This window comes from Blennius ocellaris, assembly GCF_963422515.1.
Source record: "Blennius ocellaris genome assembly, chromosome: 6".
NCBI lineage: Eukaryota > Metazoa > Chordata > Actinopteri > Blenniiformes > Blenniidae > Blennius > Blennius ocellaris.
The window spans coordinates 21,704,469-21,727,178 of NC_137655.1; the positions used below are offsets into that span (position 1 = coordinate 21,704,469).

The following is a 22,710-nucleotide window of genomic DNA, read 5'->3' on the forward strand; positions in this document are numbered from 1 at the left end:
ACGTTCATCACGTTTTTTGCAGTCGTTGTTTAAGTGATAAAATCTCTTGTATTTGATCACTTTGAACCAGCAGCGATCGTGTGTAAAGCTTATAAAAGATCCAGAGGAAGGTATCGTGTTTTGCTTTAAATGGATTTCACCTGAACTTCCTGTTCTTCTGAACAATGCGTGACAAATTGCTGCCCCCACCCCGACTCAACTTATCAATTATGACTCCAACGAATGTACAAAAAAGAAAGAAAGGAAAAGAAGAAGCATACAACTTCAGAGAAAGAAGACCAAGATGCTGAGTTACTGTGTGAGATTGAATATAAAACTAAATATATATTCAGCACTAACAATTGTAAATGACTTGACACATCCTTCAAAAAGCCACTGTGGGGTGGGACAGGCAGAGAGGAGGAAAATAGGAAACCCTAATGTGTAAAAACTCACTTTTGATACAAGACTTGACACCTTTATTACCTGCACGGTTCCCATTTCAGCTCTTATTCAGAGACACATCTGTGAGGGTTCAAATAGTGCGGGGAGCAAGCGCGGGAGAGCGGCAACAAAAGCGAGAGAAATGAAGTATTTTACATTATCTCCAGGGTTCCCCCTTCGTCTGAAGTCTTCTGCTCTACCTTCTTTCAGAGGCTCCGCACCACTACAGCGTGCGCTCCCACGAGAGTGTGTGCACACACATGTAAATGCACACACACACAGTGAGAGGAAGAAGAAGAAGAAGAAAAAACAAAATATCCCCCCCCAAAAAAGGGGCAGGGGGGGGGGGAGAAGAAACAAGATTTGGGATGTCTTTGAGTGTGTTTTACCGCTACATTATTCTGTTTTGCGTGCCTCCTCCATGGCAGGGAACTGGGAGACTGGAGCAACAATCAGAGTGTGATGTGACACTTTGCTGAGGCCTTTATTCTGCACGACTCCTGCTAATATGCAAGCTCACCTAAGTAGGGCTTTAAAACCAAGTTTAATTCTTTGAAGACCAAAGCATTCCAATTTTTTCCAACAGACCAGTTCACAGCTAGCCCTGGACTGCCAGTGGGGTAGCCCAAATTCCTAAATCTATCATCTGGAAACACACAAAAGCCCCCTCCGTCAGATATTTCCTTTCAAAGCTTGACAAAAAAAAAAAAAAGAAAAAGAAAAAGAAGAAGCGAGGGAAAGGGTGCAGAAGCTCGGAGTAGAAATGTCTACCTCCATGCCCCCCCTCCCCTTCCACCTCTCTTTCCTCCGTTTTTTTGACACACCAAGGAAAAAAAAACAAAAAAACGATGGTTATAAATAACCTCAGGTACGGTGCTACTATTTCTCTAAATGAAGAGCAAAAAAACCCCCGTGCTCACACTCACCACTCTTGTCCTCAAAACTGAAAGAGAGGGCCTCCATTGAAGGATTTCAAAAATAGGGGCAATTTTAATCATCTCTCCATTCAATCTCAGTTGGATAAATCATATCTGAGAGATTTGCATAAATACAAACCATCAAAGACTTTTCATCTTCAAAGAGGTTTTCAAGACCCAATAGGCTTTGTACTGTAATCATCTGAGGTCACAACCCTGTGGGAGCAAGGCTGCTATGGCAACATAAAAACTAACGCTGGGGGCTTAGCATAATATCCCCCCCCCCCCCTTTGCAAACACAGGAAGGGGCGGGGGGGTGGTGTCCGAGAGGGAGTGTGAAAAGAGGGTGTAGATAAACCTATTTCTGTGACAGAGCAGACTAGATAGATATGGCCTGTTGTGGGGAAACCTAGCTGATATTACAAGCAGAGATTACCAGCCATACACGGCGCCACGCAAAACCCTGACAAGGCTGCGGTGAGCCCGGCGGGCTGTTTAGATTCCAAGCAAAAGAAAACAAATGAGAGCTCCTGTAGCACCGCTGGCAAAAAAAAAAAGAAAAAAAAGAAGAGAAAAAAAAGCCTCCAAACCTCTCCGATTATATGTTTCTGTCCCTGCGCTGTATTCTCCTCTTCAGCTATTATACACTTTGAGGGTCTGATTTACACGGCATAAGAGGCACTGTAGTGCTTGCTCATTGTTCCTCCGACGCATGCAGCAGCCATTAGTCGTCAATGGCTCTCAAAACTGGGACCCTTTAGGATGTTATTCACTACCAAATTGTAAAAAATAAAAGAAATGTATGAAGGAGAAATAACACCTCTTCTTGCCATTCAGAGCCACGCAACAAACAAGCCCTCTGACAATTTCACCTCCCAATCATGAAAAGAGAAGGAGGGAGAGACGGAGCTGCAGAAAGGAGGCTATAGTGGGACAAGTTTCAATTAATTTTCTTCAAAAGGGGGCCAGATTAAATGTTTCCGGCCTGCTGAAGTGTTCATTTCACAGAGGGGAAGCGGAGAAAGGGACGAAGGGGAGGGGACAGGAGGAGGAGTAGAGGAGGAGGAGCGGGACAGGGTGCGATTCTTTCGCTCCCAGTGCACGCCAAATAGTGTGGTGGGCAAAGAATGCACACGGCTCCGAATCTGTGTGAGAATTGTCCTCAAACAAAGGAGGGAGTTACGCCTGTTATAGCCCAATAAGGCCTGTCAGTCACACAAGGGCTGGAGGAGAGTGGAGAGACAGAGCAAAAGATTTCCACACAAAGAGAAACAAGCAAGCCCATCTTTTAGCGACAAATCAGTCTGGAGGTTCCTGTGTTAATATCAATTAAAAAAAAAAAAGAAAAGAAAAAAAAAAGTGAGGAAAATAAACAAGTGAGGGATTTACTGCGCTGCTTTAAAAGACTGGGCGAAATCAAACATGCTTACAACGCCGATGAATGAGTACGCACAAACACACGCACACAAGCAGGAAATCCTCTATCAAATATAAAAAGCTTCAAAAGTTGGGGTGAGGTGGTGGCAAATATCAGCTTAGGCCAGCATGCATGGCTGAATCCTCCAACTTGACCTCGTCTCAGGCACACTACTTGCACCTGCTGACGCAATACGTACGGGACAAATAAATCCAATGTGAAAACAGTTTTACAGTGCACTTATAAGCATTTCTCCAGAAAACCAACTATACCGGTGTGAAAGCTGACATAAATAGACTGCAAGTGCTTTTTACTACAACGCACTGGCATTACAAAATGAAAAACAGGCGGCAGTAACCTGCATTTTACAGCTTTCAATGTGATGCCTGTGATTTTCAGCATAATAGGAATAATAGCAGTGGATGGGTAAAAAAGAAAATGCGGAACAAAAATGACTTCTATTTTTTTTTTAAGTGAGGAATAGTAGGAGCAGGGGGAGAAAAGAGCTGAGAAAAAGAATTAGTGAACACCTGTCAGCAATTATGCTTGGAAGAAAGAAAAGGGCAGCAGGAAATAGACGTGTTCTAATTAAAACCACTAGTTAAAAACTTCCTGCTTCTGCCCCAAGACCACATATGAGTATAACTGTGTGTGTGTGTGTGTGTGTGTGTGTGTGTGTGTGTGTGTGTGTGTGTGTGTGTAATCCTGACGTTGAAAGCCAGACCGGACACTTTTCACTACATCATTCATTCCCTCCCAATGTTCGGGTTCAATGTTCCGCATGTGCCTCAGTTCAGAACATTTCTGTATAGTTTTTGACAGACTACCAGAATCAAGCCATTTTAACAGAGGAAAAACTCAAAGGATATGGAGTTGCAAGTACTTTTAAACTCCATGAATGACCTTTGAAGAACAAGGTGGACTGACAGTAGTCAGAAGTCAATCATACAGAGGTGATCAGAAAGGCTGACATTAATGATGTTACCGTCTTCTGAACGTTTGGGACTTGACAGGACCCTTTTATGGAAAACCAGACAGATCTCCACGGCCTGACATCACCAAATTATCGCCTCAGTTCCCTTACGGGCAATACTTTTATACCAACTACAGAAAATGATTGGAAACAGTGAACTTTTCTCTCATTTATTTCTATATTAAACAGGAAGTGTTGATTCATGAACTGAGACAAACTGTAAATGAGCCATGAGCTATGTTGCTACATAAAACAAAACCTTTGGGCAAATGAAAATATGTGGTAACTTCCAACAATTCATACAAATCAATATCTTGTAAGAGACAACAATCACATAAAAATGAGCGAATAGATTTGCTGAACATCAAGATGGGTGCTGCTATAATGTTTTGGCCCATTGCCTTTGGTAGAGCATGACTTCCTCCCGGTCAGTGCATCTGATTCACAAATAAAAATAATAAATGCATGCTTTAGATGCATATAAAAACTCACAGTGAGGATTACTTTCTCAAGTAGTGGCAGGAGAGTGGTGTACAATTCTCTACAGCCAGTCTTTTACAGAAACCCAGTCCAAAATGGAGATGGTATTTAAGGAAATTATATGCAAAGAACAGTGAATTCTATGTCATTTTGGCCAGTTTGTGGTATTTCCAACACATGTTATCCATATAAATGGGACAAAAGGCCATTTATGTCAACTTTAATAGTACTATGGAATTCAAATGTTCCTTTTCCAAGTATTTTGATAAGTGCTCATTCATATCTTGCATTAGATTCTGATGTTTTATGACCATAAAGTTTGAAAGAATTTCTTTGTATATTTATTCAAAATGATGGGAACTGTTCAATGCCAGTGTACCTTAAATTCAATAAAGAATACCAGAGGGGCTATTAAAAGGCACATAGGGCAGACGGGGCAGCTGCACAACAAAACAAATAGGATTAAGAAGAATAAAGATTTGGCTACGAGACAAGGCAGATGCATGTTTTGAATGACGAGTTTTAGTCTATAAGACAATTTTATGGCAATTTAAGTCAAAAGATATGTATGAGAAAGAGTGTTTAATAGTGGAGAAGTATGAGGAAGCGAGTTTGCAGCCACGACCTGACTCCATTCATTCAGCCTCTGGTGACTTCAGCAGTGGCAGAAGGCACCATTGTGTTGTTACAGAAAGCTATCGGGCTTCTGAGGCTAATCCGAAGAAATGTCATCTGCTTCTTGAGCAGCGGCCAAGAACAACACTCCGTCTGTCCGTGACAGTCTTGACACCGGGATCGATTCCCCTTTTCCTCCCCCCCCCCCTTCTTTTTTTTTTTTGAACTGGGAAATGAAAAAAAAGTTTGCTATGACTGCTTTGAAGTTTCCAGAGGTTTCTTCTTACTTCATGAGTTTATGCAAGAGCACCACTGTGTTATTTCAAAAAGAAACCCAGAGGTCAAAGATAGTAGCACCAACGGTATTTTTTTTTTTTTCTTGAGCTTTTTGTTTGTTTGCTTTGATTTCCACATTGGACTCTGAATCCCACAAGAAGCTCATTTTTATCTAAAACGACGGCGATCCATTACTCACCCACTGCACTTCTTGGACGTCTTCAACTTTTGGTAGCATGACGGCGGGAGGAAGAACTTTAGCCTGCAAAATGACCTGCAGGTCAGCGTCAGCTAAACCACTGGACACCGAGTTCACCCGCACGCATTTCTCTGTGCGGCCCAGGTCCAGTTCCTCCAACATCCTGGGAATCGTCTCTCTGGCTTCTGTCTGCAACATAAAAAGTATGTCGAACCCTGAGCATACAGACACATTAAAGAAGTCACTTTACAGTTTGGCACAACCAATAACACGAAAACAAATGAATACGGTGAATGCAATATAGATCCTGTCAGATCAGGTTACCAAAAAGGTCTGTTCAAGTCGGAGACAAAGCAAGCAGTTGGAGACTGGATGACTCACACTGGATTTAATCAGCAAGGACAAAGATAGTGCAGGGTTGCAAAGAACTTCAATTCCTCAAATTATATTTGAAAAATTGGAAGAGAATCTAATGAAAGTGCAATTTCCTTTGAGCCCCCCCCCCCACCACCACCATAATTGACATCAGCCATTACATACGCACATAAAAATAAACCTTACAATCTCAAAACTCTATGAGCTCAAACTGAGCAACGGACAAACAGCATTCAAACCTAGAATAAATAAAGAAACACTAACATGTTCGGGGGTGAAAATACAAAATGAAACACCACTCATGTGCCTCGCCTGTTGTGCAGGTATAGACAGTGGCACAAATCAGCCAAACAGAGGCTGCACACTCAACTTTGTTCTTGCAATGCAGACGTTGTGCGAGTTGAGCAGGAAGAAAAATGAGGAGGATGGAAAAAAAAAAAAAAGAAAAAAAAAAAAATCAAAGAGTGGCCTAAGCTTCCAACTTCTATCAGTAACACAGTAGCACACGCCGCTATATTCAAACCAGATGCTGGGCTGCAGGAATGGAGCGAAATGAGGACGGAATGGGGAAAGAAGTCAGGGTAGGAGAGAGGAGAGAGGCTCTGTGGGAGAAATGTGGTCCGAGTTAAGCAGCATGAGGAAACGGTGGCTTACGAGTTGTCAGCTCAGATCAGAGGCCAGAGTCTTTGAGTGCTTGAGTGCATGTGTAGTAGGCTCGTGATGCACACATTTCTCTATTTTGTTGTTCAGGCTGACATTTCTGCAAATCAAAAAGTGCCCCGGAGATGAACATTTTGAAAGTGGTGCAAATTGTGCGGATACTTTTTATGCCAATTCTAACATACATGAATTAGTGATTAAACCTCAGCTTGATGGCACATTGAAGGTAGAATGCCTGAAATCAGTTACTATTTCTTTTCTACTCAATGCATTGTAATGCAAGTGTGAGCATGAAAGAGAACATGGACAGATACAAGGTGAAGAGCCCATATATCACCGTCTCTTGTAAAAACGTAAGTAGTCCAGAGTCAACGTCGGTTCAGTCGTACGAGGGTTTCGGGGGAGCCTCAAGGGTCACAGGACTAAACAGCCCTCGCTCTGAACTCCTGGAATGCAGAACTGTATTTGATATTGTGAAGGCCCTTCCAGTATCAATAAAAGACGGTATCAAAGTACATATCAAAGATTTGCTCAAATTTAATAGGGGTCATGAGCAGGCTGGACTGCTGTGTGTCATCTGTGTCTCCCTTTTGCCTCACTGAATGAGGCAAGAGGGATTGTTACACCATTTGATGAGTGCACTGTGATCTTTGACTCGTGCTCAAGTTTTGCTCTCGCTCTCCTCCTCACCGCCGCTCTCATAAGCCCAGGCAGACCTGTAACAGTATCGTGGTAACTTAAAACGGATGGAGCGATTTACGCAGCCATAACTCAGTCTTCATAAACCTGCTACTTGGTGGATAAAATTCTGTCTGTCCCTCCGATGAGCAGGGCAACCGGGGGAAAATGGATCTGTGAGAACTTGGTGGTTGTTTCATGTGGCTGGAGTCACATTGATCCCTGACCAAACTAAATAAACAGACATCCAGAAATGATCAAAAAGTGTGGTTTAGAACATATACAGGTCAAACAGACAGGAAAAGTCCAACCTTTCACTCCAGACTTGGCCTGGTATACGGCCAACCCGCTGTACAGAATCATTTTAATGTAACACTCGCTACATCATTGCAAGGATTGTTTCCTGCAATTTTCTCCTTTTGCAACAGTATTTCTGAATCCATGCTACCGAGAATGGTTAAGGAGATAGCCAGGTCACTATGCACAAGGCTTTCTTTTATCTCTCTTTCTACCTAAAGTGAGCGAGAGATTATTCTGTTAGACACCTTGACCCCTATGGGCTCCGCTACTCTGAGCTTGAATAAAGCCCTTTGAAAAGGAGATATTTTACATTAATGGACAGCCATCCAACAAGTTGCTTCAAAGCTCCCTCCCCAATCACCTGGTATCCCACGGAGAGCTTGCCCCGACGTCAGCTCCATCTTTTCTTTGATTCCCTCCATCATCCTCATCATTAGAGGCTGACACACAGGCAGGCAAGCTTGCGAGCAGTCAGCTGGGCAAGCAGGGCCGTCCAACGCACAGATGCACACGAGAAGCTTTTCAAGTGCAGAGACGCTGACCTTCCAGGAGAGCGAGGGCAGCTTCTTAACACACAGCCTGAGCCTTGACGCTCAGGATCCTACAGAGTGGTGTGTGTATGCGACACAGCATGGCAGCTGCCTTGTAGACACCACATCAGACTGAAGCGTCCAAACTGATGTGTATACAGTCCACAGCGGGGCCGACTTCCTCTCCAGCATCAGATCACGCATGTCCAGCGCCTCCGTCATGCCGCTTGGAACAAGCAACGTCAAACATCACCTCTGGACACACTCTCGTGTAAACATACCCTGTCCCTTCATTCAAAACATAGTATGCACTGACAAATAAGAGGAGAATATATATATATATATATATATACACAGACATACATATATATATATACATACACACATATATATATATATACACACACACATATACATATATACATACACACACACATAATATCATGAGTATACAGCAATAAAAGGTCATAAACTGTATAATTTACAAAATTAATAGCTGCCAACAGTTGTGTTTCTGCATTTCAAAATAATATTGTGTGTACATTGTACCGCTTGCTACTAGCATGGTGCATTCAAACAGCAGAGAGCTGTACCTTTATTCTCAGAGTGTGTATATATATATATATGGTTGTATGTAAAAAGAGCAGGAGATATGAGTCACAATGAATGTGGTTGTTTTTTCCTTCTTCTTCTTCTTTTTTTTTTTTTACCTTTTAAGAGCTGGCGTTTTGCACCCCACTGTGAATCTCGCAATGCCATTTAAGATGAGCAGTACACTCGTGCAGGTGAAGGCTGCCTGCCTGAAGTGTGAGTGCACATGCATTTGTTCGTCTGTCTTTGCCAGTGAGCGTGTGTGTGTGTGTGTGTGTGTGTGCGTGTGTGTGTGTGTTAGTAGGCTTCAAGTCATTGTGGATGAGTTTTGACAAGTGACATGCTGCACTCTACAAAGCTGGAGTGAGATGACTGACTAATTCAGGCTATGCTGATAACTGAGACGTAGCAGAAGGAGATTCGGGCCTTCACTCTGTCAGATGGAGGCACACTGTGTTATCTGTTATCCTGTCAGGGCAGACAACAAGACGTTACTTGGAGCCCGGAGAAGGAGAAAATTTGTAAATCATGAAACCTGCTTGTCATAGTTGGTCAGAACTGACAGCCTGAGGTGGAAAACAGCTAGTTATTACACACTTTTTGTTCACTTTAATTAGCCATGAAAGGATCTCATTACGGCTCTTTGGTTACAGTTCATTAAAAGCTGCATTTGTTTTGGGGAAATGAGGAGCTGCGCATCAAGAGTGGCTGAAGCTTTTACATTATGTAAATTACCTATATTCTATTCTTTGTATAAATACAATTGACATTTTGTTTATCAAAGATGTTTTTCCTGATAATTTTCCATCTCATTTGCGGCTTCGTACTCATCTGTCCGCTTGAAACACTGCAGAAAGTCGACATGTTCACAATGATGATGACATGAAACCTGCTTGTCTTGACATTTCTGGAGTGAACTCCTGTTAATTAACCCAAAACCTTCATCCTGTCTGTCACTGCATGAAGGCTTTCATTCATCCACCTTTCAAACTAGCTTCATCCAACAGAGCTTGGTGAGGAAACGCAGGCAATGGACAAGTTGCAAGTTATCATGAATAAACACGTGTATAGAACATGCAAACTCCACACAAAAGCGCCTTGAACCCAGATTCTTATTATTGTTGTCACCTCACTGTGAGGTGATAACAATGCTACTGTGCAACCCTGCAGCAACCAATAACATAAAAACTGCCAGTAACATCATTATTTTGGCCATTTTAAATATAATAAGACCAATAACATAATAATTTGCCAGTAATGCAATAAAAACAGGCTTTTTTTAATGCTACATCCTCAAGAATTGGTATGTTTACTATGTAAACACCAAGCCTATATTTGATAAGAAAAAACAGGGAAAAAAATCTTTAATTTCCAAGAAATGCAGTGGCATTTATGCAATATCAAAACAGTCGAAATAATATACATTTTGAAAAGTTTTTTGTTTTTCTTAACGCACTTCTCCTTAATATAACAACGTATTAGATTATTGGCTAAATGTTATTACGACAATGGCTTCAATATACTATTACACTATTGGCAAGTTATTATGTTATGGTCTTCATTAAATTAAAAACGTCCAAATTTATGGCTGTAACAAGCCCTCCCAGCAAAATGTAAAATATTATACTTTACGTCATACTTGGTAATAAAATGTTCTGCTTGACGGCTCAGTCTCCCTCCTCCTCTCCTATACAAAGTGAGGATTGAGATCTTGGAGGAGACCAACCATCTATAACTTGAATAAGCATTAAGTACAGCAGCATAACCACATTGCCAGCAACTACTCAGAACTAACCTTTCCACAGCCGCTTTTAGCACTTGATTTGATCCCACTTGCTATTTGATGCACACTTGTGTTCTCGTCATGTGCAAAGTGCCTCTGAGTACCTGAGGTTTTCATTTCATAGTTATTTGAATTAACGACAGTAAATGCACCACAATTGGAAACCTAATTCTAACTCCTGCACGTCATAAAGATTTGGTCATAATTTTATTAGAAAACGGTCAGTATTATGTTGTCAAATGTACATCAGGCAAAACACTATCAAGGCCTAAAACAAAGCAAAACAAAGAACACTGGATTACTCAAGGTTAAAAAAAAGAAACATTTTAACTACAATAATTCAGGTTTCGCTTTTAATACATCTCATCTTATCTGCTTTGCAACTTAGACACGTCTTCAACGTGAATTTACACATGTTCCTTATAAATATAGACTTTTAAAGAGGCTTTTCAATAGCTGGTGGAATTGTGGATTTCTTTTTTTTTTAACATGAATGTGCCCTTCAATTTGGGAAGAAAAAAAGAAAAAAGTTGACTGAATTTCTTACAAAACAAAATATAGAGGCCTGCACAGTTTTGCTTATCATGAGCTCACATCTGCTTCATTCTTCCCCTGCTCCCATTCTTTGATGTTTTCCTCTCCATCATCACTCCTCCTACTGGGGTTACTCTCCAAGTGTTGGGTGGGTTGCTCAGCCCACGTAGCACCGAGCGGTGCAGGCCGCTGCCGCTGCCAGAGAAAACACGAGGGTGTAACAGGATAATGAGGGAGAGGAGGGAGAGAGGACCTCTCTGTTCTCTGCCTCAGCATTTTTCGGAGGCCTTGCGTGGCCTCAATCATCCTCCTCAAGCTGTGCTATTTGCAGTCACGACACATACTGTACGCCAGGGCGGTTCTACAGGCGATCAATAGGTGGGGGAAAAACCTCAAAAAGTAATACTTGAAATCGAACATTTAATTTGACATTCACATATTGTTCACAACTTCTTCAAGTCTCTTCACATTCCAAAGCAATGGATGCACTGTCATCACTCTCCTTTGCACCCTGACCTCTTCTTCTCCCATGGCACCCTCCCACAGGACTCCAATCAATACAGTACCTGACACATGACACTGAAAACACACACTATGACAGACGGTACGGTTTGGACTAAGGTCTTTCTGATGTGGCCTGGACGGGCTCTATTTTCTGGCTGAGCGGCTCACATCCCACTTGTGAGTCTTGGCAGCCTGACTGAGCTTCTCTCAAGTCTCTGGGGTCCCCTGAGGTGTTGAGCACACAAGCAGACACCCAAGCACATGTAGATACAGTGATGTAAATACACGCACATGCACACTAAACATTCAACATTCATAATTCAGCCGGCTATTTCCCAGGTGCACTTGCTGTCAAGAGTTTATTCATTTGAATCCACTTAAAACGAGAGCAGATCTTTCGGTGTCCTCTGGACGAACACAGTGAGCATTGAACTGAGGTCATGTATCAGTTGACAGTTGGCTGCATAATTTATGTTAAGTTGAAAATCTCTGGTGTCTGACACAGTTCATGCATAGACCAGAGCTCATATATAATGACTGACAAAGACAGACTAAGGTAATAGACTGTAATAATGTCATCCACTCCACAATGTGTCATTTCCCCCCTCAGCTCCCACTGAAAGGTCTGTGTTCAGACCACTGGTTCATAGTGTTACCAGTGAGGTGGAAGGAATGAAGGAAATGGACCCTATTTTTAACTGGGCACATTCAAATAGCATTCATACATCAGCCAAAATATTATGACCACCTGCTTCATACATCTAATTATTGCTGTCAAAACAGTCCAGACCTGTTGAGGCATAGACTCCTCTCGATAAGACCTGTGCTGTCTGGTACCAACCCTGGGCCCTCCAAGAGATCATGCACCATTGAGTTTTGGCTCGCCAGGATCCTGGTCCGTGGTTTTCTATTGACTACTGAAAACTGGTAACACCATTCATGAGCTGCACTGTGGAGACATTCTGATGCAGCTGCCAAGCAGTCAAAATTTGTCAATTTCTGTGCTTGCAAACACACGTGTGGATCCCTGAGCAAGGCCTTTGACCCCCACCAGTTTTCTGGGCATCCTACTCCGGCAGCACACCGCTCCTTGCATGTGTCCTTAAGGTTAACTATGAATGAGATGAGGTAAATACAGAGACGCAATTTCCCCAAGAAGGATCAATTAAAGGTACTCCCCAGCCAGTAGCATGATCCATGACAAACATATGATCAGTGGAATTTGCTCCACCTGATAGTAGTGATCATGTTATGGCTGATCAGTGTATTATATGTTGACAGTGATAAAGTCAGTAGGACACTCTACACAATCACCAGCACCAGTGTTCAACTGCAAGTGAACCAAGAACCACATTATCAAGCAAAGCAGAGTTCACTTGTTTGGTCCGTATCAGATTCCAGATGAGCTTTAACTGCTTCCACAACCAAAGTAGACTACCTGTGGTGTGCTTGAACACTGGTTTGACCAGTCTGAACTCAGTTTGCATGATCCTTCAAATTCATCCATTCACACACTCGCACATCAATGGCAACTGGGATTTTGTGGTCAACCCAAAGATATTTTAACATATCGTCAGGGAAAGGAGGAAAGATTGTGCCCCAATATTGTAATGGACCATACCATATCATATCATACCATATTTCTTTATAAAGTGCTTTCGCACAACCATGGTTGAAATAAAGTGCTGTAAAATTGTGTTTCTGCACCTATTTTTTCTGTACACAATGGAGCAGCTCGATTAAGAAAGTTATGTGGAATTACATGTCACAATAGGCAAAATAGTTAACACTTTAATAACCACGTAGGAAATAAAATATCCTAAAGTACTGTACGCAAATTGCATTATTTGAATTGAAAAACTGCAACAAGACACAAACTCCAAACTTTGTCGTGTGTAATCACATTCAGGTCCCCACTGGACCCTTTAAAGCGGCAATGACTGTTTTCTGGCTTCCACACGGGGCCAGTAAAATCTGCAGAGGCGGGGATAATGAATATGAACAGACGTTACACTAAGTGGTAGAAATTTACTTTCAGATAAATAAATAAACGGATTTAATCCAGTTTGAGTTCGAGCTCGAGGTTCTGCCTCTGTAAGAGCCAGAAGGAACCACCGGACACTGGTCCTCTGGTTTTATTTGACAGACATACAGCGGTGCTACCAACTGTAACAATCCGCGCGTGTGTGTGTGTGAGTGTGTGTGTGTGCTTAGCCTCTCTCGTGTGTGTTTGTGTGCAAATGTCAGCTTGTGTCTACACACGCTTGTGTGCATGTTTGTATTCTGCATGTCTTGTGTGGATTTGCAGGCGCGTGCTGGTGTGCAGGAGGCGCTCCCCGTTGTGTCGGCCGCGCCACTATGCCATCTGGAGAGGAAATCGAGTGTGAAGTACAGTATAGTTTGGGACCAAGCTCCGTGGCAGCGGCTCAGCAGTTAGTTCATTAGTTCCAAACTTCCAGGGATTAGGAGAGAATCTCTGCGGCAGGGAGGCAGGGGGGAGTCATGGAGGATGGAGGGACCCATGTGGGGAAAAGAGAAGGAGAGAGAAGCACCGGGAGGAATACTGGACCAAAGGGCACTAAGAGACAGAGACAGAACATGGGGGAGAGAGAGAGAGAGAGAGAGAGAGAGAGAGATAAACAATCTTAACCCCGAGGACCCCGGAGAGGGGAGCTGGGAGTGGGAGAGGGGGACAGTGAAAGAACAAGACGGTGAGGAGGAGAGAGGACAGGTGTAGCCGTCAGTTCCGCTCCGGGGTTTCAACTTGCCCTCCCTCTTCCTCCACCCCACTGATCATACAGATATGATGATATGTGTAAGAGTGTTAGAGCAGTCAGCCTTGTCTTCCCTCCCCTCTCTCCTCCCCGTCCTCCTCTCCCCTCTGGGTCCATGGCGACAGTTAGAAATCTCTGGGGTGGCAGCGACCCTTAACTCCCCCCCCCCCTTTTTTTTTTTTTTATCTCCTCACTGCCTAAGCAGCTACTGCCAAGATGGAGTGCGGACATTTCTGGAGTCAAAGTGGCAGGCAATTAAAGCGCACGCTTCCAAATTTCAATTTTCACGCAGAGAAGGCGAAGTGACCTCCATCACGTACCTTTTTGTCATGAACGCCCTTCAGTGTTTTTAGGTGAAGGTGAGATGATGATGAAAAGAATACGTTAACCAACATGCAATAGGTGAGCAGTTGCCCCGCTCAAGGCCGAGTCATGCAAACCCCGTCACTAACCTCACTTCTCACCCCGCACCCTGCCGTCACAAAAGCGGCGGTTCGGGGTGGCATTTAGCAAGCTCATTCTTTGCTTTACTCCCATTAAACATGCATTACAGAACTCTGAGACATTGTTGAGGCCTGGCATGTCTTGGCAAACCCACAGTGCGGTTGTCATGGTGAATATAATCGCCGCTAGGGTGTACACTGTTGAAATTGTCAGCACTCTCACAACGTAATGGCCAACGTCTCTTATTCATTTCTAGCTTAGTCCCAGAGCAGCTCTTAACCTTGGCTTAATAAAGAGTCAAGTTCGGTGTAATATTTTTGATAAGACGCTGGGGTATGTTTACAAAGCTTCATGCAAATTACAGTCAGGGGACAAAATTGCAGTCATCCTTTTTTTTTTTTTTTACCTGGACATTAACAATTATGATACAATGCAAGTGCGTATGGCAACATCCGTATCTAACAGGCATTAAAAGCAACAAGCCAGCAACTTTACATTCCACTTGTCTGGCTGATTCTTTGAACGAAGAGGCATATACAGCACAACAAATGCACTAAAAGTCAAAGGCATGAAAACCCACGTAGATCTACAATTGATTTACTATTTAAAGTGAGAAAAAGACAACATATGTGCTGTGAGCATTTTCTCCCGAGAAGGAAAACTACCTATAAGGAGCAGAATGAGGAGAGAATAAAGAATTAGGCCCTACGGAGCTCCTGTGAAGTGATCCAATATTCTTTACTGGAGCTTACATTTTCTGAGCTGATACTAAAGAGGGAATGCAGTTGGCTCGACACCCATTCATCACTTTGACCAAGCAATACCGTCTCTCCCTCTGAGTTCAATAACACTTGTGTGTTTACACCTCATACAATGTCAACACGGGTGGTTGTAGTGAAAACTGTACATTATCAGCTTTGGAGCAGCAGCTTCAAACCTCCATCCATGTACCAGGCTGCAACCATGCACAGGGCTCTGTAGATACACACAATGACAAACCATGGCACTTATTTAAGTACATCTAAAGGAGCCTGCTCTCCGTCTCCAAATAGCAAATAATTGTACATTATGACACATAATCCTGTGGCAGCTGTCTCAGTACTAAGCGAAGCACATATTCTTACAAAATAACAAAGGTTGATAAAAAACAACAACTCCACAAGTATGTATGGTTTATAAAAAAAGAATACAAAATTGCTAAAAACTTTAGCATTTAAAATTAATGAATTCATTACTTCAATAAAAACACGGGGAATAAATGGGGGGGGGGGGGACTTACTAAAGGAAATTAAACCGATGAAAAATGAAACCAAAACAATCAAAACAAAACATTATGAATTAAACAAAGTATTTTCAGAAAACCACAAATACAGATACCCACCAGTAGTGCTGTTTATCCATCAGGAATATAAAAAAAAAAAAAAATACTGTCTTAAGAGAAGGTACAAATACACATCAACCCCCATGGATTTCCAATTGCCAGAGTGGAGAAAGACACCGAGAGTGTGGGAAGTGAAGAAAGGGTACCAGTGGGGAAGGTGCATTTTGTTATTGAGTAAATAACTAATTTCTATATTACACAGCACGACCGAACCAACACATAATAGGGTACGAGAATTTCAGCACTCAGTGTTGGAAGCTAACATGTCAAAAAAGTGGCTGAAATGTGCTTCAGGCTTTCTTTTGTACAATACAGCACCGATCTAACTGAAGCCGGAATGTTGAAAGCAATACAACCCATACAGGTGCAATTCTATATCCCAGAATTTATTGTTGGTATTTTTACTGTGCATTTGTGAGTGTTTCACGAGAGGAAGACAAAGTGGTAAGCCTGCTGAGGGGTATTATTCTGCATGTTACAGGAATGGAACTACCCTGCAGGTAATATAATTTTTCTGTCCAATTTTAACAGCATATACTTTCAAGTGGTGGGCGCTGGATAATTGCAAAGAGAGGAAAGACATTTTAAAAGGTGGGAAAAAAGAAAAAAAAAAAAGCATTTTTGTTCTATTCAAAATTCTGCATTGTTTCCTGCAAAATTACTAACCTGTAAAGAGAACAATATCTAATGATTTACGCGATATGAGGTTAGATATCGTTAGATATATCGTTAGAGGTCGATTGAAGAAAATAGGTTGATGGAAGCCAAAAACCTTTGATTAAATACATGTAATACAATAACGGTATGGACCTCTGACGCGCTGACAAACAGGAAAAAAAAACCAGCGTCTGAATTCTTCTCAAGTCTGAATGGCTTCCCCAGTGCTGCATTCCTCTCCACATTTCTCCTTTAACACATAATAAAGACAGAAGCTCTGACATCCACCAACACCAGTGCAGGGTCACAGTTTCAGGCTGTCAGTCACACAGGCCATCACCTTATCGTCTTTGTCTTCTACAGGAACAGCCTCCAGCCATATCAATCATCTTTATTATCATGACTTAAAAACCTTTGTTGGTTAACTTTTTGCCGGGGCCCCTTCTTTATTCCGCTCCCCAATCACAATTTCATGGGCAGTTCAGGAGGACCAATGGGGAGGATGTGTGGGCAGGAGGAGAATGCTTTTAACCTGCTGCATCTGGTGCTTTCCCACTGCTCACCCAGTGGGACATGGTCACCTTGTTTTAAATGACTCTGGGGGGGGGGGGGGGGGGGGGGGGGGGGCTGTCTTTATACCATCATAATGGGGAGAAATGTGCTTGTTTTAAACATCTCACTTTGGTAGTTTTCCTTTCAGTGTTTAAGACCCAACACCTGTCCAAAGGAGGGAGATGGGATTAAAAGCCTTTCGGGGTCACACCGATATGCATCTGGTCAAGTCTTCCATCCTAATTTGTTCACACAATAGCACATTTAAGGTCTGCATGTGCCTATATATGCATTTCCGTACCTTCTTGCTGAGGGCGACGCCATCCTCACAGTCCAACACGGCACAGTCAACGTCCAGCGAGGCGAGTTTCCTCAGTTTTCGCTCATCATTGCCGGGGCAGTAGAGAACCGCCCTGCGGGGTATGTAGCGCAGCGCGGCGCCTGCAGAGTGGTGGTGATGACGCCATGCTCCTTTATAGCAGCCTGCGGGCAGGAGCCAACTGCTATCCCTGTCAACAGCAACGTATACATGCATAAGCACACAGTGCAAAGAGGACATAAACACGTATTTGTGTATTGCACAAACATACACAACCTTCACACACACAACATATGCACACATGGCTGCATATATTACTTATGAGCACCCACAGTATCAATAAAGGGCTGAGGGCGATGAATATCTAAAGGTTGTTGCTGCATTCATAATATCACATATGAAGATCCAGGCCGAGGCCACCTCCTCCAGACTGGAGTGAAAGTCTGGAAGCATTTCATTTTGGGAGCTCTGTTTGCCCTTCAGCTGTTCATTGAAGTGAATGTGAGATGCTGACCTGTGCTTTGGCACTCTTTGTTGAGCGCAAACTCACCCAAACACTGAGCCACTCATATGCTAATGTTGCCACACGGCTGAATTTCGAGGCAGGGCAGAAAGTGAATGAGCCTGGGTAAAAGTAGCCGTTAGGAGCAGAGTCATGGAAAGTTACACTGACACATATGTTGTTGTTGTTTTGTTTTTTTTGACTTGATAAAAAGTACCTTCTTTTCTGCCACCTTTAAATGTGTTGCTTTGTCTTCTGCACTTTTCAAAACCCCTTCCAAATAAGCCAGAGTTGGAATGTCAAAGTACCAATAATCATGTTTATCTTCACAACGTCATCAATCTGCCATTAAAGTCCAACATACAAGGAGCATGAACTGGTTTGGATAAGCTGTGAAACACACTCATAAATAGTGTTAACTCTACTGACAGCAACTTTTGTCTTGGAGGGGAGGTGTGGTCGACCCCGTTGCTACACACGATGCAGTCTGCTGTGATTGGCTGTTAGAGAGACAGAAAATAGCCTCTGTGCTGCGAGTAATGAATGGAGAGTAAAATGAACCCATCAAATATCTTGGTCTGGATTAAAAATGTGTAAACTTACCTCATTCACGTACTGATTATTATATTGATTTGACTATTGTTATCTTTTCTGTCCATCCTTGTTATTTTTACCACTTAATGCATTTGGTATTAATGGTGGACGCAGCCGTCACCAATTCCTGTGATTTACCACCAGTGTGGGTCTGCGAAAGAAGACTAATCACTCTGTCGACACTGCTGCTGCTTCCCTGTAGCCACGTACTGCAATGTTGTGATCGACTTCATCTCGGGTGTTATTGCGTTGCTTTGCTGTGGGAGAAGTAAGCTCATCCGTGATGAGGTCGACGAGAAACATTATCCCCCCACGATCGAGCCGGTAGCGTGTAATTAATCGTTGTCGTTAAACAAATGGAGAACATGTGTCCTTTCTCTTTCTCTTCCCATCATCTGACCTGTTTAAAAAACTTTTAGGCTTCTTACAATTCTTCCTCACTGGTTTTCCACCATAGGAGCTCTCTTTGGGCTTAAGATGCGAAGTGAATGACTTTTTATCTTAGTGAGGGAATATTCTTAGAAAAATCGTACATTTTGAGGAAGATTTTTTTTTTTTTTAAGAGCGACTTTAAGTCTTAGGATGCTTATGAATAAGGACACAGGCCTTTAGTGGGGGTGTAATGCAACCACAGGAAGACAGAAATACACCCAAAACCAAGAAAAAAAAAGACACGAAGCATAGACATGCAACCCAAAACACATGGCGGCAAAAAATGGAATCAAAACACAAGTATCTGCTTTACGAACCGATGTCAAAAGTAGAACTTTGAGTCACACTGAATTATAAAACCAACAATTTGAGTGTGTGAGCATTTTGCTTTAAAAGTCATGCAATTCAATAGTTTCTGACAGCAGCTTGAACACAACCCTGTAATCTGCCACTGCCACTGTCACTGCACGCAGGCTCGGAGCGATACGGGGGGATGAGAGAGACAGAGACGCTGGGAGAGGTTTTTCAGAGTTATACACTCTGGAGGAAGGTTTCAAAAATGTGCATTTTTGAATGTCACCAATGCAGGATGGAGCGCCAATCAGATTTTTTTTTTTTAAACCTATATGATATGCTCCATCTGGAAATGGGCCCAAGTGTATTTATTTCCTCATCTTGCTTTTTGCTAATTATGTTATTTCTTTCTCTTTATAAAGAGCATGTACTTTATACGATGTTCTACTCTCTACACCACTCTGGCACCATTAATACTAGGTTGCTCTCTTCGGAGCTACTTCTTTGGAGTGGTTTATGAACTATCTGACAAAATCCAGAGAAGTTTCAGGGTTGCAAATACAACAGCTCATCGTTGTGAATTTGTCACCTTGATTTTATTTTTACAGTTAGAGAACACAACAGATCATGTCAAAGTGGACCCAATAGGGTTATTGTGAGTTCTGCATGATCACACCGTAGCACGCACGTACGCACACGCATTAATTTTATCCTGTGTGCTGCTTCCCATACAACCACACCACTGTTGGATAATTTCAATAATCTAACTTCTGAAACAATTGGTCCTCATAAAAAGCTTTTTGTTTAAGATCGGATTTAACTAATTACAGTGGCAAAAAGCTCCTCCTACCACTAAAGCTCCTTGGGAATCAATAGTCCTTTGAGGTAACCTGTTGGTAGATAGTGTCCTTATTTGCTTGAGGAAAGTTCGAAAGGGGATATCCCTTTTGTTAGAAGAGAGGGCTGAGTTTTTTCTCTTTTCTTGTCTTCTGCTCTATAAAAGGAGCTAAAGTGACTTCAATAGCCTCTTAATCTCGTCAACTACGCTTCTACAAGCCCTCCAGTCCCAGGAAGGTCTAATCTACACTGAGATGTTACAGTTGTTGGAGGCAGTTAAAGCAGATGTGGAATGCCAAAAGGGAAGAAGATTTCACAAGCTTTAAAAGACAGTGAATTGTGCAGTGGTTTTAATAAATAAAGTAATGCTAAATGGTGTGAATATGGAATTGTTTTTTTTTTTTTTTATATATTATTTAACTTAGGTGGTCTAGCCCAAAAAGTAGAACAATTTAACACTCTTCCAAAAGGTGAGAGCAGGTCGTGAATGGCCTTGTTAATCCAGGACAATGTCAGTGAGGCAAAGCGAGAGAAGTCGCGGGTGAGCAATGGATAAGTGTGTGAAAAGAAGTACGACTGAGAAGATCCCTGGACAAGCCTCTGATGAAAGCCCCAGAATAAATGGCGGTCAGAGGAAGAAACAAAAAACCCCATTGTGAGCACAAGGTTACATTTCCTTTGGATCTACATTTACTGACGAAAGAATCCTCAGTTATGCTGGGTGAGCAGAGAACGTTCAAACTGAGCACCCTTCACTGGAAAACAATAAGTTCAATGATTTGTAAAAAAGTAAAATAAAATAAGAAACTCATCAGGTTTAAGAAAAACGGCAACGATGAATGAAAAAGCTCTTAAGGATAGCTAATAATTGGCTGAAACGCTCAATCAATCAAAAGAGCGACGCACAGTGGAAGAGATGTTTCTATCTGCCTGCAAAACCCTGGTACATATGCTGTTCGGACCCGACGTGGTAAGTGAAGTAGTTAGAGGCTCTCTGCGATAAAAGAACGGCCCATTGAAACTCAAGCTCTTGAAAAGCTATGGATCGGGGGGGGGGGGGGGGGGGGAAACATCAGATCCTCTAAACGTATTGAGAGTGGCTTCCTACCATCAGCACCAGTACTGGTATTGGCAGGTTACTGGCAGGTTACGAGCTAATAAAACTAGTTGACAGTCCAGGTGTGTATCAGTGAAAGTGAGCGGGTTTTATCCTACCGAGATGTTTCTTCAGGTGAGACGTCGAGTTCCTGGATGTTCACAGCACTTTCACGGCTGGGAGGCATCATTAGCATTGTACAGAGAGGTTAAGAGACTTCTCCCACTTTAAAACATAGTGATGAGCTGCAGTATCCATGGCAACGCGTCAGTTTCCGGCCAGCCTGAAAGCGTCGGGAAGTGTCGCAATGTCAGCAGACGACACCTGCGACAGCTGCATTTCTAGTTTATTCCATCTGATTTTCTATTGTAATCCTGCTCAGTAATCAGTTTTTTTCCGAATGTACCTGTAACGAGATTACACATTTCTTTATGTACTGTAACGAATTACATTCAAAACATTTTTGTATCCTAATTATGTAATGCCGTTACAAGTAATCTGTTACTACCCAACCCTGGCTTTTAGTGGACAGACATGCCATCGGAGACATACTTGTATTTTTCAAGGCGTACACCAAAGGTTCTCGAAGGTTCAGGATGTTATTGATGCGCACTGTTTTTTTCCGTCTTTGTGTGAGGAACTGGCAGTGGAGCTTAATATCACACTGCTCTATATCGAAGTCCACTGGGCGTTGCACGGCAACATGGTTGTGTATGAGCTGCAGGTGGAACTCAAAGTGTTTTACAAATGACAAGTACAATGACGCAAAGTTGCTGGCGAGCGAGTAGTGCTGTGCAAGGCTTGCTATATTTCAACATCTGAATGGACAGAATTTGTGAATGTAAAGCCGAAATAAAAATCTCCTCTGGAGCAAAGACAAAATAAAAAGCTCTTGCAGCAGCATGTGGAAATGTCTAACTTGTAAATGTTCCCACTCACTGTGAGACAATAGGTTAACATTTGAAGACTCTTGAACAGAAGTTGTGGTTTTATCTCACCTGAGCCGATACCGACTGCCATCACTGGGTTATGGATACACAACAGTTATCAGCAGTTGTGAAAGGGACTTTGCAACAACAAGAGGAAATAAACAACCCTCCTGATCTGACTTTAAACTTAAAGTTTACCTATCTTTGGACAGTTTTTGGTTAACTGCCCTCAATTGCAAACTCGCATTGTATTTTAACATTGGTCAAATGTTAAACAACATATTTACAGTAGATGTGAGCTGAGCTCTTCAAGCATGACTTTATGAACTTCAAATTTTTTTTTTTAAATTAAGAAATTAAGATGGAGCAGTTGAGAATTAACTTTGTGTGTGTTTTTCTTGAATCCCTGTAAGGAGATCAAATTTGTGACCACGTAAAGAGGCCCAAGTCTCATACTGAGTGAAAATCATTAAAACCAGAGACTATAGCATAATTAAAGTAACTATCAGACAACAGAGTATCATTAAAGAACTTTTTAGGTAAAAAAAAAAAAAAAAGTGCCTTGGTGCAAAAACGGTTGAAAAACGTGGACATAATTTATGAATCCTAAAATGATAAAGATTGTTATAGGAGCCCCCCAAAAA

At 42.2% G+C, this 22,710-nt stretch overlaps 1 protein-coding gene across 3 annotated transcripts in view; it reads right to left on the reverse strand.

Moving 5' to 3' along the window:
* The window catches only part of clybl (citrate lyase beta like), a 66,697-nt gene that overhangs the window by 9,677 nt on the left and 34,310 nt on the right, over positions 1-22,710 (reverse strand). For all 3 annotated transcript variants that reach the window (XR_013936666.1, XM_080498647.1, XM_080498646.1), the window contains 2 exons: positions 17,365-17,572; positions 5,301-5,489 (listed from right to left, as the gene is read on the reverse strand). Coding sequence is in view for 2 of the 3 variants with exons in the window: in XM_080498647.1 (XP_080354773.1) it covers positions 5,301-5,489; positions 17,365-17,572 (397 nt within the window). In the remaining variant the exon portion in view is untranslated. The remainder of the gene's footprint in view (positions 1-5,300; positions 5,490-17,364; positions 17,573-22,710) is intronic.